The sequence below is a fragment of the Clarias gariepinus genome, chromosome 15, assembly GCF_024256425.1.
Source record: "Clarias gariepinus isolate MV-2021 ecotype Netherlands chromosome 15, CGAR_prim_01v2, whole genome shotgun sequence".
Classification (NCBI taxonomy): domain Eukaryota; kingdom Metazoa; phylum Chordata; class Actinopteri; order Siluriformes; family Clariidae; genus Clarias; species Clarias gariepinus.
Genome location: NC_071114.1, coordinates 13219071 through 13233263, shown reverse-complemented (window position 1 = coordinate 13233263; position 14193 = coordinate 13219071). Strand labels below are relative to the sequence as shown.

The 14193-nt window shown below is 38.9% G+C and overlaps 1 protein-coding gene across 2 annotated transcripts in view; it reads left to right on the top strand.

Annotated features, from left to right (window-relative positions):
• The window catches only part of tle5 (TLE family member 5, transcriptional modulator), a 47456-nt gene extending 35167 nt beyond the window's left edge, over positions 1-12289 (top strand). The window contains exons 3-7 of one of the 2 annotated variants that reach the window (XM_053513363.1): positions 2796-2859; positions 4397-4441; positions 5846-5908; positions 7091-7165; positions 8729-12289. In XM_053513363.1, the coding sequence (XP_053369338.1) occupies positions 2796-2859; positions 4397-4441; positions 5846-5908; positions 7091-7165; positions 8729-8959 (478 nt within the window). In that variant the 3' untranslated portion in view covers positions 8960-12289. Of the gene's footprint in view, positions 1-2795; positions 2860-4396; positions 4442-5845; positions 5909-7090; positions 7166-8725 lie in introns of both variants that reach the window. The other variant, XM_053513362.1, reaches the window with a different exon arrangement.
• The last annotated feature ends 1904 nt before the right edge of the window (positions 12290-14193 follow it).

The following is a 14193-nucleotide window of genomic DNA, read 5'->3' as shown; positions in this document are numbered from 1 at the left end:
ACTCAAACCTCTATATTAATCTCTCTTCTAACCATTTCTGTGTCAGTTTCTTTTACTATATTCCACTTTTTTTTAATGCCATGCACATTACTGTGACATTCTGAACTTTGATATACCGGGATGTTCAGGATGAACATTTTAGCACAAAGAGTTAGGGGTTTAGTTTTTACTGGATTTCTCCACAGTTCCACGACAGTCTCAGTAAGAGACTGATGAAGTCATATAGAAAACAATTCAAGTTATTTTTGCTAAAGGTGGATCTACAAGCTATTGAATCATGGTGTTGCTGTGTTTTTTGACTTCATTTTTGTTAAATAAATAACTGCACAGTGGAAAAGGTTGTGTGGTGGTGTTGGTCCGAGGTTGCATTTGCCTAATATTAAGTTATGATAAGATGATTTTAATTATATTTTTACACTAAAAACATGGAAATAAAAGAGGGGGCATGACTTTTGAACATGACTGTATGTCAGCTTACAAACTGGCTCTTGTCTGTTGCTTTAACTCAGAAGACCCAAAACTCAGAGCAACATGAAAAGCATGACCTGCGTCTTTCACTGTCTTGTTTGTAAAGGCAGCTTTTCTTCCTTCACTTTATTCCCATGACAACATGACTGTTGGCGTTTAACCCCCTTTTACACGTGAGCGGTTTAGAAGAACAGGGGCCCACACTTCCTGTGTCTGTTCAGTCCTTCACGCTCCTGCCATTAACTTTAGCCAAGATCCCATATGCAAGGCCTCTCTATCGTTCTCTCTCTCTCTCCATCTCTTTCTCCCTTCCCCCTCTTTCTCTCTATCGTTCTCTCTCTCTCTTTTTCTTTCTCCCCCCCCTCCCCCTCTCACGTGTGTGATGTTTACAGCCTTTTAAAGGAAATGTACTGCGGGCTGTCTCCAGAGCCCAGACAGGCCGTCGCTCCCCCCCATTGCACGTGCATAAATAGATCAGGGAATACATTAATCAAAATAAGGATGACAGCAGAAGCGATTTGGAGGCGGAAAGAAACGGCAATAAAACTACATCAGTGTAGGATTTTCCTGTTTTTTTTCCTCCTTTTTTTTTTTTTTTTATTCTTTACCCCCAACAGCACCCCTGAAAGCATCTACAGGCCACAGCCAATCAGGGGCTGCCGTAGCCAATCACAGGTACCCTGGCAGCATTGAGGATGGTCGCTATGACAACCTCCAATGTATGTTGGGGTGCTATTTTGTTTTTGGTGGCCTTTTTTTTTTTTTTTTTTTTTAAACCAATCTGTGAGGAAGGAGTAGGATGCAGGGCCACCTTTCATTTCATGGCTAGGGGAAAAAAATGTGCACTGTTTTGGTGTGCTTCTCAAGTAATTGCTTCGATTTATTATATACCATATAAATATATATATGGCTAGAGAATGGAATGACTTTTTTTCTCTTATAATAGGTTCTCTTATACATTTTTGTTCTACTGTCTTTTGTTCAAGGCTGTAGAATTAATTTATTCATTTATTTATTTATTTTATTAATTTAATGAATTTTCCCCAGTTTTTTCCCTAATTTAGTCATAGCCAATTGTCACCCGTCATTAGGGCACTCCCCATCAAGGCTACAACTACCAACCAGGGAGGACTAAGACTATCACGTGTTTCCTCCATTGCATCTTTTCAAACTGATTACCATTGGGAGCGGCTTAACACACTCAGGGGAGAGCACTATTCACTCCTTCCACATGCGTGAGCTCACAGACACGATTAAGCCGTAAGAGTGGTAGTGTGCCTCTGTAAGAGTGGTAGTGTGCCTCTATAAGAGTGGTAGTGTGCCTCTGATTCCTCCCCTCTGAGAGAGCTCGGCCAATCAGCTCCCTTTAGGCTCCCGACTGATTTAACCTTAGGATCTCCGGATCATGGGGCGATCTTGTTACCTCTTCACCACTGAGGTTGGCCTGTAGAATCTATTTTAAGTTTTTTTTTTTTTTTTTCTATTTACAAATACATTGTTTCTTGACATAATCCCCTTGCTTTGCAATAGACTTTGTCCTTCTGTCAACAAGCTTTCATATTCCCTCATTAAAAAATGTTTTAGGCTGAGCTGTGAGCCATGAATGCACCTCTGATTTTACTTCTTCAACAGTAGTGAATCTTCATCCTCATAGGGCTGCTTTCAAGGGAACCAAACAGGTGAAACGCCGATGGGGCAAGATCAAGGCTATAGAGAGGACCCCTTAACACCTCAAAAAAGTTTTTGCAGGGTGTTGACTGTGTGGGAAGAAGTGTGCGGACATCGGCCGTGAACAAGCGTCCGGGTCCTTCTTGATTGCTAACGCATGTGCGACCTTCCTTGAATTTCTCCATCATGTCTTACACACTTCTTCATGACAAAATACTTTCCCCATACTGTGCACGAAGTCTTCGATAAATAATGGCACCAGGTCCATCAGACAACAAAAATTAATCGCTGCTGCTCTTCCTTCGTGCAAATCACAAGCACCGCAGTTACAAATGAAAGGGTGTGACCCGTATACACCCACACAGGAGTAACTGGGGAGACTGTAGCCTTGAACGGAAAGCGATAAATAAGACCAGAACTTTTAATATAACCGGAGTGCTGCTAATTTTTGACTCACCCTCATACTAGTGATCTGTTGTTGGTTGATTGTTTTCTGCTGAGATGATTTGATTTTCATCTTTTTTTTCTTTTTCTTTAGGTTTATTTTTTCTTATCCTACCTTGTTTTTTGATTCCAACTGGATTTTTTTTTTTCTTTTCAGCTTGAAAGAGAAAACGCTCTGAGCATTCTGTAACTAATCAAACTCTTATTCTTCACAGTTTGAAGCTAGAATGTGACAAACTGGCCAGTGAGAAGTCAGAGATGCAGCGTCATTATATCATGGTAAGTGCTCCTGGTACAGGCTGTTTAAAAAAAGCAGGCCTGGAGTAAAGAGGAGAGCTGGATCTGTGAGGGGTGTGGAAGGGTCAGGGAGAGTGCTTCTGGGACCTTTTAGGGAGTAATTTTAGAAAGCCAAAAAAACAAATAACAGAAAGATTACCTGATGATAACTTGATTATTTACCAGATTGCCTGATGTTTTTTTTCACACAGATGAAGGAGTGAGCTAGTAATGGATAGCTTCTGTTCTACTGATTATTTTCATAAGTTGTATGTTGTGGTGGACTTTGTTACTTATTCAACATAGAAACAAGCATAAGAAAATGGATGAAGAAGGTATAAATTATGCAGAAATTTGCTATTATAACGTGATTCCCTCATATGGTGTTCAAATGTGTGATATGTCCTGGTTGTCTTGGCGTTTACTAGCGCTAGTGTTGGCTCATTCAGTGCTTCTGTTGCAAATGAGATGATGCTATGGAATATGATGTGCTTTATGCATATTCATAATAATATACAAATAAGCCAATGTCTTAATAATAATGTGAGTTTTATCGTGTATTAGTGTGAGTGATGTGGTATGTGTCCCTGGTGGTAAAGTACAGGGTCTTGCAGCATCCTTCTGGGGAACATAAAAGTGGCTGTGGCTCTGGGGCAGGTACACAGAGTGATTCTGGTGCAGGTATCCGGAGTGTTTCCTGAGCAGATATACAGTATGGAGGACTTGCATATAGAGGACGTGCTGCTGGGCTTTTATCCAGCTTGGTTTTGGGCAACATATACAAGAGTGAATTTGGGGTAAATGTCAGGACTGGGGCAGGTTTATAAAGTTACACTGGATCTGGTGTAGGAACGAAAAGTGAGAACTGAATTTGAAAAACTGGGAGAGGATCTGAGGCAGCGGTGTTGCTTATCCCTGACTGCTTATGCCTTCTCCTATATACACAATTCCAGCCCTCCACCCACCGACCTATTCCCTAGCCTCCTGCTTTCATCTTATCTCTTTCTCTCTTACATTTCCTTTCTGCCATCCCTTTATCTCTTTGCTTCCCTTCCTCTGATTTCTCTCTTTTGCTTTTTATTTAGTTTTTTCCCTTTCTCTCCCCACTCTCTTTTCTTCCCTTTCTTTTCTGCACTCCGCCCCCCCCTCTCTTTCTCTCTCTCTCTCTCTCTCTCTCTCTCTCTCTCTCTCTCTCACTCTCTCTGTCTCTGCTCTCTAATCTCATTTTTGCTGGCCCAAGCTCCATGTTGCTCTCTGATATTGCTCCTCTAATTGAACCACCCAGCAGTTTAATCTGATCTAATCTGTGCAGTATTGCTCTCACGCCATCATCCGGCTCTCCCCTCCTCCCTGTAATAGCCTATCGAGTTCCATGCCCTTCCCCAGTCAGAGAGCTACAGAATGGTGTGTGCATGCATGTTTGTGTGTGTATACAGTATACAAAAGGATTATACTATAGTAAAGGACTGTTCATGTGAAAAACACATATACAGTACATATTCAAATTTTTTTCTCTTGAATTCTTCTTATCTCTTTACAGTACTACGAGATGTCCTACGGACTGAATATTGAAATGCACAAGCAAGTAAGTGATCCCACCACCTACAAGTTGTCTTTTAGAAATAGTAACATGTTTAATGTGTGCCGTCTCCAGCCCCTTTATTAGGAACACCTGTACAACTGCACAATCATGGAGTCTAACTATTCATTCATCTAACTGCTGATCCAGTTAGATTTTTTTTTCTGCACAATGAACTTTAGAGTAATGCAAGCAAAACAAAAAATGATGGTGTCTCAAGTCTCCACAGTGTGTTTAGTTTTAAAAATAGTGACAAATTCATTTGTGGTTTTCTAGTAGTTCAGTTTCTAAATGCATCCATTATTTGATTTCCTCCAAATCCCAGTAAATATGAGTTTATTGGACAAACAAGTTATCAGTTCGGCCAAAACCATTATAGTGGGATAGAACCTCAAAATTACAACTCTTATTATTATTATTATTATTGCTGGACTGCACTATTTTTAGCTTTTGTTTTCATAGAGATGAGAAGCCGTGAAAAATTTTCTCCTGTGAATGCATGTTAGTTTCAGTCTAGAAGTCGATGTCCACTGCTGCTCGTGCTGTTTTATCAGTGACTGTGCCCTTGTGGGACGGCGGACCGAGATTTACGATGCTTTACAGTGACAGCCTCTTCATCCTTCCTGAACATGCTGTCAGAAATCCAGTCCCACACCGCACCCGCCTCCAGCACAATTCATCAGGCTCGTTGGGGGACAGGGAAAAATATGGGAGGGAAGGCACGCAGGCAGCTGTGGGTGAGGGAGAGAAAGAGAGAGAGAGAGAGAAATGGCTGTAGCAGGGAGTAAAGAGAAAGATGAAGAGGAGTCCAGAAATGAATGCTAAGAAGAACCCTGTGTTTTGTAGTCAGCCAATTCCTTTATCACCCTCTCTGGCTCTTTCCCATATCTCTCTCTCTCTCTCTCTCTCTCTCTCTCTCTCTCTCTCTCTCTCTCTCCCTCCTGCTGTTCCTCTTTCATGCTGTGTAGCGTGTCAGTGTGACAGGGCATTGTGCCAGGACTATACTGAAACAGGGTTATTGGTGTTTCTTTGCTTTTCCCCCCACACCCTATCCCTTTGCCACTTACACTAGCAGTTGTACTGTAGATTCTCCTGGAATGCACAGCAACCGCTTCGCCCTTGTGCTCACAGGATGTCTGTATATTCTTTGGATGTACATCAAAGCGGATGTGGCCTAAGGCCACTTTTTCCGTGCCGATGATGAAACTTTGAATATGAGCTAAAACTTATCTGATGTACTGTATTATCAGTACAAATATCTACAGTAAGCATTTGACTGACCAAACAAAGATCTCTTTTTAAATGTTTTCGTTTTGCAGTTGTCTTAGTACAAACTAACTAACTTTATTCCACATCAAACTTGATTGAAATGTGTGTGTGTGTGTGTGTGTGTGTGTTTTCCTCTTGCAGGCAGAGATTGTGAAGAGATTAAATGCAATCTGCGCTCAAGTCCTGCCTTACCTGTCTCAAGAGGTACTAAATGAATGATGGATACACATCCACGGCCCATTTAGCCAGACACACCATCATCTGTTAGCACGCTTCATTTTATTTTTCTACATTGTACATACCTAAATCCCTGGGAAACACACAGCAAAGAATACATAGATTTTTTTTTTCTCTTCCCACTCTATAAATATTGAGTGCTGTGTTGATGTTGATGCATTATATATATATGGATGGATGGGTGGATAGTTAATGTGAGACTGATGTGTGGATGGATGTCTAGATTGATGTGTGTGGTTAGATGGATAAATGGACAGATAGATGTATGTGTATGGATGGATGGATGGATGGATGGATGGATGGGCAAAGTGAGATGGATATCTAGATTGGTGTGATTTGGATGGATGGATGGATGGATGGATAGATAGATAGATAGATGGATGGATGGATAGATAGATAGATAGATAGATAGATAGATAGATAGATAGATAGATATATGTGTGGAAGTAATAGATGGAGACAGATGGTTAAATATATGTGGGTGGATGCATCTGAATGTAAAAGTGGATATAGATGGGTGCATTAAAATGGATAGATTGATGAAGAGTGGTGTACGATGAATGGATACCTGAAATAGGATGATTGTATGGATATTGTGGTGGGGGGTGGATGTGTAATGAGATGGATGGTTAAATATGTGTGGGTGGATGCATGTGAATTTATATGTAGATATGGTTTTGTGTGGTGGGACGGATTAACGTGCATGTGAGGTTGGATGGATAGAAAGGTGTATTGGTGTCAATGAATGTGTGACAGGGTGAATGGATATTGTGGGAGCTAGATAAATGGATGTGTGTCCATGAATAGATAGGATAAATTCATATGTGTGGTGCTATGAATGGGTAAATGGATGGAGGAATGAATAATCATTACAAGTGGTGTACACTGTGGACAGGGTGCCAATCCATTGCAGAGCGTGCACACACGCCAGTTAACCTAATCTGCATGTCTTTGGACTGTGTAAGTAAATTTAGATTTTTTTGACTGCTTTGTGACAATGACCACTGTTAAAAGTGCTATACAAATAAAACTGAATTTAACTAAATTGAGTATGTGGGATGGATGGATGGATGGATGGTTGGACACAGACTCTATGCAGGACATGTGCAGTCAGTGATATGAGTTCTGTGGTGTCTTACTGTGTTACAGCACCAGCAGCAGGTCCTGGGAGCTATAGAGAGAGCCAAGCAGGTCACACCACCAGAGATGAACTCCATTATCCGGGTAAGGATGAAGGAAGGGGGAGGGCCTGTGTCTGTTCATCTCCTTTGTAGTAACTGATGCTGAGTCAACACAAATTATATTTTTTAAACTGGTACAGATTAAATTTTTGTTATACGCCACTGATTAAGACACTATTTCGTTAGTATGCTAGCCAACACAACAGTACTAAAGATGTAATAGTATGTTTTAGTATGTAATAGTAGGTAACACAAAGAGATGTGGAAATTTATAAACATTTTCATGAGGTTATGTTGGTTCTGTTAGATGGAATGACTTAAGTTTTGCTGATTGGCAGGAGAGGTACAGAAACTTTATTTTTTTTCAAGTTGCTTTACAGTGATATTATTCATCTGGATGCTACTTCACATGGACATATTTTGACTTTTGAGTCAAAGTAAAAGTGAATCGATACAGATCTACTGTATTGGTAACAGTATTGTACTTTTTGCTTTCTTACTACCGTACTTTTACATTTCCTTTGACCTAGTAAAGGTTTATGTTTTTGAGTTCTGGTGAAGTGACATTACATCTATGTCCGTCAACCCAAATTAAGGTGTTGTTGTTTCAGTGCCTGTCAGGCCCAATTGAAGAGGCGTGGTTTCTTTATTAAGTCTAAATTAAGTAGACGTGGCATCAGTGCCTGACAGTTTCTATTAAAGAAGCATGCATTCTGTTTCTAGGAAGGAGGCGTGTTTTCTGTGGCTTTCAGGCACAGTGATAGAGGTGTGGCTTATTTTAATTTTCAGGCACAGTGATGGAGGTGTGGCTTCTGTTGATTTTTAGGGACAGTGATACATATCTGATATGTGGCTATGTGATTGTTAATGAAAATGGTCAGATTGGAATTCTTGAGGCTTTTCCGTAACATGCATGCACTTATAATCGGCATCTGTCTCACAGCAAAACAACAGTGAAGAACAGCGACAGTACAGACTACATTTAGTGAACGGATTGAAAAATTTTAGTTTTATTTGAATCGATTTAAGCTTAATTGGAAGGAATTTCCCAACACCAACTGTTCAAAATAAAAATGTACGTGATGGGCAATTCAGAATGGGTGCATCCTCAGCATTGACAGATATGTGGCTCATTTCCAGTTATGGATGTTATACATCTGAACTGAGCAAACAAATGCGAATTGTATTAAGAAGCTCGTAATGTGAATGTAGCCTCAGTTTTTGTTTTTTTTCAGTCAGGCAGGAAATGTAAGCATGAGACATAAGAAGAAACAAGAACTCCTTACTGTGACCTGTTAAAAGTCTGTTTTCTGCAGCATTTTAATTTGGGTGTAAATGTGACAAAGTTGACAAACAGTGTGACAAACCATTATTTATTTGTTTGTTTGTTTGTTTGTTTGGTGTTGTTGTTTTTTAATGAAATGACCTGAAGGTAGTTTGCAGTGTGATAATGATCAAGGGCTACAATTAGAGAAAGAGTTTGTTCACTAAACAGATATGAGACTGTCGAGTCTTTCGGCCAAGAGGCAAATTATACAAAATCTTGCATTATTCCCTGCCATAAGTCTGACTTATTAGTCTTTTTTGTTTTTTTCCCCCCAAGCAGCAGCAACTTCAAGCACACCAGCTCTCCCAGCTGCAGGGACTAGCCCTGCCCGTGACCCCTCTCCCCCTGGGCCTGAGTCAGCCGAGCGGCCTGCCCATCGTCACTTCCAGCTCTGCCCTGTTCTCCCTCTCCAGCATCCTGGCATCACAGGCCCAGCTCGCCAAGGAGGACAAGAGCGCCAGAGACGCCTCGGACAGCCACCGCGACGAGGACGCCGACAAGTCCGACTAGACGCCTCTCCTCCGCTGTGACCTCATCCTCCAGTGCTCGCTTACAGCACAAACGCATCGTTTCTCTTTCTTTGTCCTCATAGCTGTAAATTGCTATCGTGATCTTGATGATCTGTTCTTGATCATTCCACTAGCTTTATATTCAGCAGTTCAAATTTTCTTTTATATATTTTTATTTTATATTTAGTTATTTTTCTGGCATTTCTCTCAGAGTGTATATGTATATATCTCTATGTAATACATATTCCATATTCTGCTTCGTCTCAGCATGGCCATCCAGCTCCACTGAGGCACCACCAGTGTTTCTTTGAGCACAGTTTTATCTCCCTCTACTTTTGCTTTCTCCTGAAGAGATTTCTTTTATCTTTTACCTTTGAAGGAGCACATTTAACGCTGACAGAATGAAGAGAATAAGGAAAGGAACGTGATGAAGGTCAGCAGTAGTACGTGAAATGTTCAAGGCATGCTATATTTTAGGCAGCATTTTCGATTGGGTGTAGTTTAACTCTATAAATAGCAGTTAAAAATACTAGCAGCGAGTTATGATAAAGTGACTTATTGACCTTTTAAAGGAATATTTTACCCAAAAACATGTTTAGTCCATCATTTGGTTCCCATGGGATTGACAGTGACAGTTCGCTAGCCTGTTAATAAAACTAAAAGATAAATTCATAGTGGAAGTCTCGCATCCAAAACCTTGTGCATAAACATGCACGTTCATATATTCTCTCCAAACAACATTGCAAAGCTTTGTGGTCCCCTTTAAATTAACTTTAAATTTTTTTTATGGAAGGATAGTCCATATTTACAGTCTAGTTATCACTACACTTTGGTCTACTGTGTGTCTGTGAATGAGTTCATGCTAGATTTTAGTTTTTAAATGTTATAAGAAGACACACATTATCTTACCAGTAGTGCTGGCTCTCAAGCAAGTTATCGTTTCTATGGTAACAATCTGCACAGGGACTTACCGTGGTGGACACTTCATGTAATCTAAACCTAATTTGAAAACTAATGTATAATTAGTAATTTGTTGAAGCGTTTTGTTTAACATTTATGGAATGAGTTTTCGGCATTATTGACTAATAACCACTACTACTTTTACTGAAATTTCTTTCTATGATTTTGCGGGTAAAATATTTGGTTATCTATTATATTTACAGTGCATATTTTGGGGGGTAAAAGAGATCGAATGAAATTTTTTAAGTTTTGTACATCTATTTGCTTAAAATATTCCTTTAAATTGTTAAGGTTGTTAATCAGAGGTCACTGCGGTGCACCCCAGAGAGATTGTAGATTACTGATGACATTCGCTGAACTGAAAATGACCTACAGAGTGTCTGGCCCCTGTTTTTCTATATACTATATATTCCTGTTTAATGTGTGTGGATTCTGAAAGTGGCTTTGTTTTTTCTGACTCTCTTAGACAGAGCGTTTAGCATCATTAATCAGAACAGCTAACCCTCTCACCAAGTGACGGGGCAAACTGTTTAAAAAAATCTTTATTATACTTTATTCATCATAAATCTCTTTTTTATGGTATTATCTATTAGTCAATTTGGTAATTAAAAAAAATTGTGTTCGATTGTGTTGTTTTTCCTAGAAATAGGTGAAGAAATAATGTGGTGGAAAAATCGTATATGAGAAACGAGAAGCACTTTCTCTCAGCAGATTTCCCCTGTTAGATGCATGCAAACTGTAAATAATTAAAAGAAAAGAAAAAAGAGAGCGAAAGAAAGAAAGGTGCTAAAGCACATGATGTACGAGGCCCGAGGATCCTCGTATCCCCCGAAATAAAACAGAGCACATTGTGTTTTCTTTAAGAAAACCGACTACCATTTTTTTTTTATAAGTTCTCTGGAGATCCTGAGTGAGGCTTTAATTTTTTTCATTTCTAGATCTGATACTCACTGCTTTCTGTTGTGCCTTTTGTCCAGGATGAAATTTCTTCTTTCCATCAATAGGGGGCAGTAAGCTTTTAGCATGTTCTGTTACTGTGACGAGCTCAGACTCCCCCCCCCCCCCCTAACCTTTACACAAAAGTCCCTTTTTTGCAGAATGAGATTAACAATGCATCTAAATGAAATGCACACTTATTCAATCAGCTCTAAGTGAGCTGCCTTTTAATCAAACAAAACAATATTTATGTATTAATTCAATTTATTCGACTGATAACCTCCATTGGATTTTTTTGGTATTAGATTCTACCACACAAAAAAAAACTTTTAATTGAGGACTGAAAATAAATCTTCATTTCGCTTACAGTGCACAACTGTTCGTGAACTGCTCGTATATGTTTGTTGCAGTGGCAGTACAAATGTATACTTTTTTTATGATGCAGACATCTTCGGTAGATCTCGTGCAAGTTTGCTTTTAATTTTATGTCTATTAGTTCTGCCAGTAGAAATATTTGTTGTGAGCATGAGTGTGCTTTGGACTCACTCTAAATATCTGTACAAATGGCTAAAGTTTTATCTGCGTCTGCCAACAACACCTCGAAATAATTTCTGTTCTCAACCCATTAACGTTGTTTTATTCTTTAGACTAACTGTTCAAGCGTATTGAAATGGTTTTGGTGATTTGGTTTTGGACACGGTGCCATTTTGCCGTTTATATCCTCATGAGACCTTGTGTGTTGTACAAGGACATCGGTTTCTTTTTACAAATGAATTTCTCCTTGCTCATAAAAAAGCTAGTCAGTAATAAAGAGGAATGAAAAAGCACAATGGTCTCAAGAGGATATAACTGCAGTGACAAAATGAAGCAAAACATAAAATGTACAATTAATGGAATCTAGCTGATATTGTGTGTACCGACTTGCTTACTCATGTACTTTATTTCTTGTTTTGTTTTTTCTTTTGTAAAATGCCACGCCCCTGAGTGGATGTGTAGTCAGACAGTTGTTGAGATTTCCTCTTCTGGCTTGGTGTATGTCTCACAGGTGGTCAGGGAAAGCAGACATGCCCTGTTGTACATGGAACTAGAGCTTTATGTGTCTAAAGACCTGTTTGTATTTCTGATCTTGAGTGTTTTTGACCCCCCTATAAGCTCCTCCCACATTTCCTTTCCGAATCAGTGATTGCCCTTTGCTTCATCATTTTGCCTTTATTTCCATAACATGTTGCATTTTGTGCTTTATAAAAATGTTTACCTCTTATTTTCTGATTATAGTACAATCTAAAGTGCAAAAATAACAGTGTTCTACAATAGCCTGAGGATGAAATAATAACAAACACACACAAAGTAACTTTTACTTTATATAAAATGGATATTTCTGCAGTAAGGAAATGCTGCTGGTGCCTTACAAATAAAATCAGATCAGTGGAGGAAATGGGTGATGCTGATGTGTCTGTTTTGTTTGAGTGAATTGTTAATTTTTTTCAGAGTAAAATCCTATTTCATCATGGTGCTGTGTGTATTTTTAATTATTATATGATTGATATAAACACACAGTATGCTGTAAAGAAATTCGGCAAGAAATTCATGAGGTTAAAAAAAACATTATAACATGATTAGCTAAAGTGCAAATAAAGTAATGGTTCAAAACGTCAAGGTGCAAAACTACACCTGCAGATTTTTTTTATTTATTTACACACTTATAGAGGCGTTAGGACTCGGCTAAGAGGAGACCAGAAACAAATCTTGGCACAGAATCAGTGTATGGTGATAAAACAGCAGACATTTTAATATATACTTTACATTCTGTACATGTTATTAACTTTAATTCTGATTGTTGAGGTCTTTATTCATCATCTTCATAGAAGACTAATACCTTTCCAAAAAAAAAAAAAAAACCTACTTGTATTTCTAGTATTTAATAAGGAAATGGGTAATTGGTGACCTGTACAGTCACCAATTACTGTAATTGGTTATACTGTAATTCTGTTAGGACCTGTAGCGTGTATGGAAGGAGTCTCCAGTGTCAGTTGTCATTTTGTTGTCTTATTTACTTAAGAAAAAAGTGAGGCTGAAGAAAGAACAAGTATTGCTGCAGTAATGTGCTGTAAAGGTGCGTTATTTATAACCGCGATTCCAAAATATAGTTGAAAGCAAAGATGAGAGGGCCCTGTGCCATCATCTCAGGAGCTATGCAGCAGGTTCCAGCTTGTGCCGATTTTTATTACTTTTTAAACATGTTAAAACCCCCAAAAAGCCCCAGATGGGAAAAAAACCTTTAGAAGAACAAGAGGGCCCTTTACACAGTTTGACAACATTGGGCTGATGTCATAGTGCTTGGGTCCTAAAAAGAATTGGGACAGTATGGAAATTAACAGTAAAACCAAAAACTAAAAGGTCTGTTTACCTTGTATTACATTAAGAAGTGTACACCACCACATTCCTTGATGATTTATTAGGATTTTATGGGATTCCTTGAATTTCTTGATGATCTTGTGTTACCTACATTAGGGAATGTTATCCTAAAAGTACTGGATAATTCGTTGGTTCGGCTGTTGGCAAATCAGCGATCCTCATCCCATCCTTGCTCTAGAAGCCTTTCTTTGAAACCCCTTTATATACTAGAATATAATCGGTTCATCTGTTAAACAGGACTTGTTTCTCATCACCTTTTACTTTCTACGTGCTGAACTGTTATTAATCTTAAACTGGATTTGTCCAATCTTTTTTGGAGAATGCGGCAGCCACCATATCTGAAATAAATGCATATTTTCAACAAACAATTATCTTCACATGATAAATCATCAAATAATGAGTTGTGGAGTTTCCAATATATGATATAAGAAACTTTACAGATTACTATATAGTATTCTATATGTTTTTGGAATTGGGGTTGTATCGCAAAAACTTTAGAAGATTTAAAGAACTAAACACTTTGAGATGTGCTTCAATGCGGTCTGGCAACTTTCCCCCACACTGCTTTCCGTTGATTAATTTCCTGTAGCAGCACACCCCTTAAGTTGTCAATCCACTATGGTGATCACTTACAGCACTTGGTTTTCATGCTGCAAATTACAAATTGGTACAAATTAACTCTGACCTCCAGCTAAAACTAAGCAAAGAACACTTCTACTCAGCACTATCGGAAGGTCTCCTCTATTCTGAGTTCAGCAGGTGATGTTGAATTAACATGGCTGCACACGGTAACAGCGGTAAACAAAGCAGTGTTCTTATATTTATACTCCACCAGTTCTTCTGTGTATTTGCTTTACAACCATCAGCACACAGACACTGGCTTCTTAAATAGTTCTCTGTTTTTCGACTGTCACTGTCACTAGG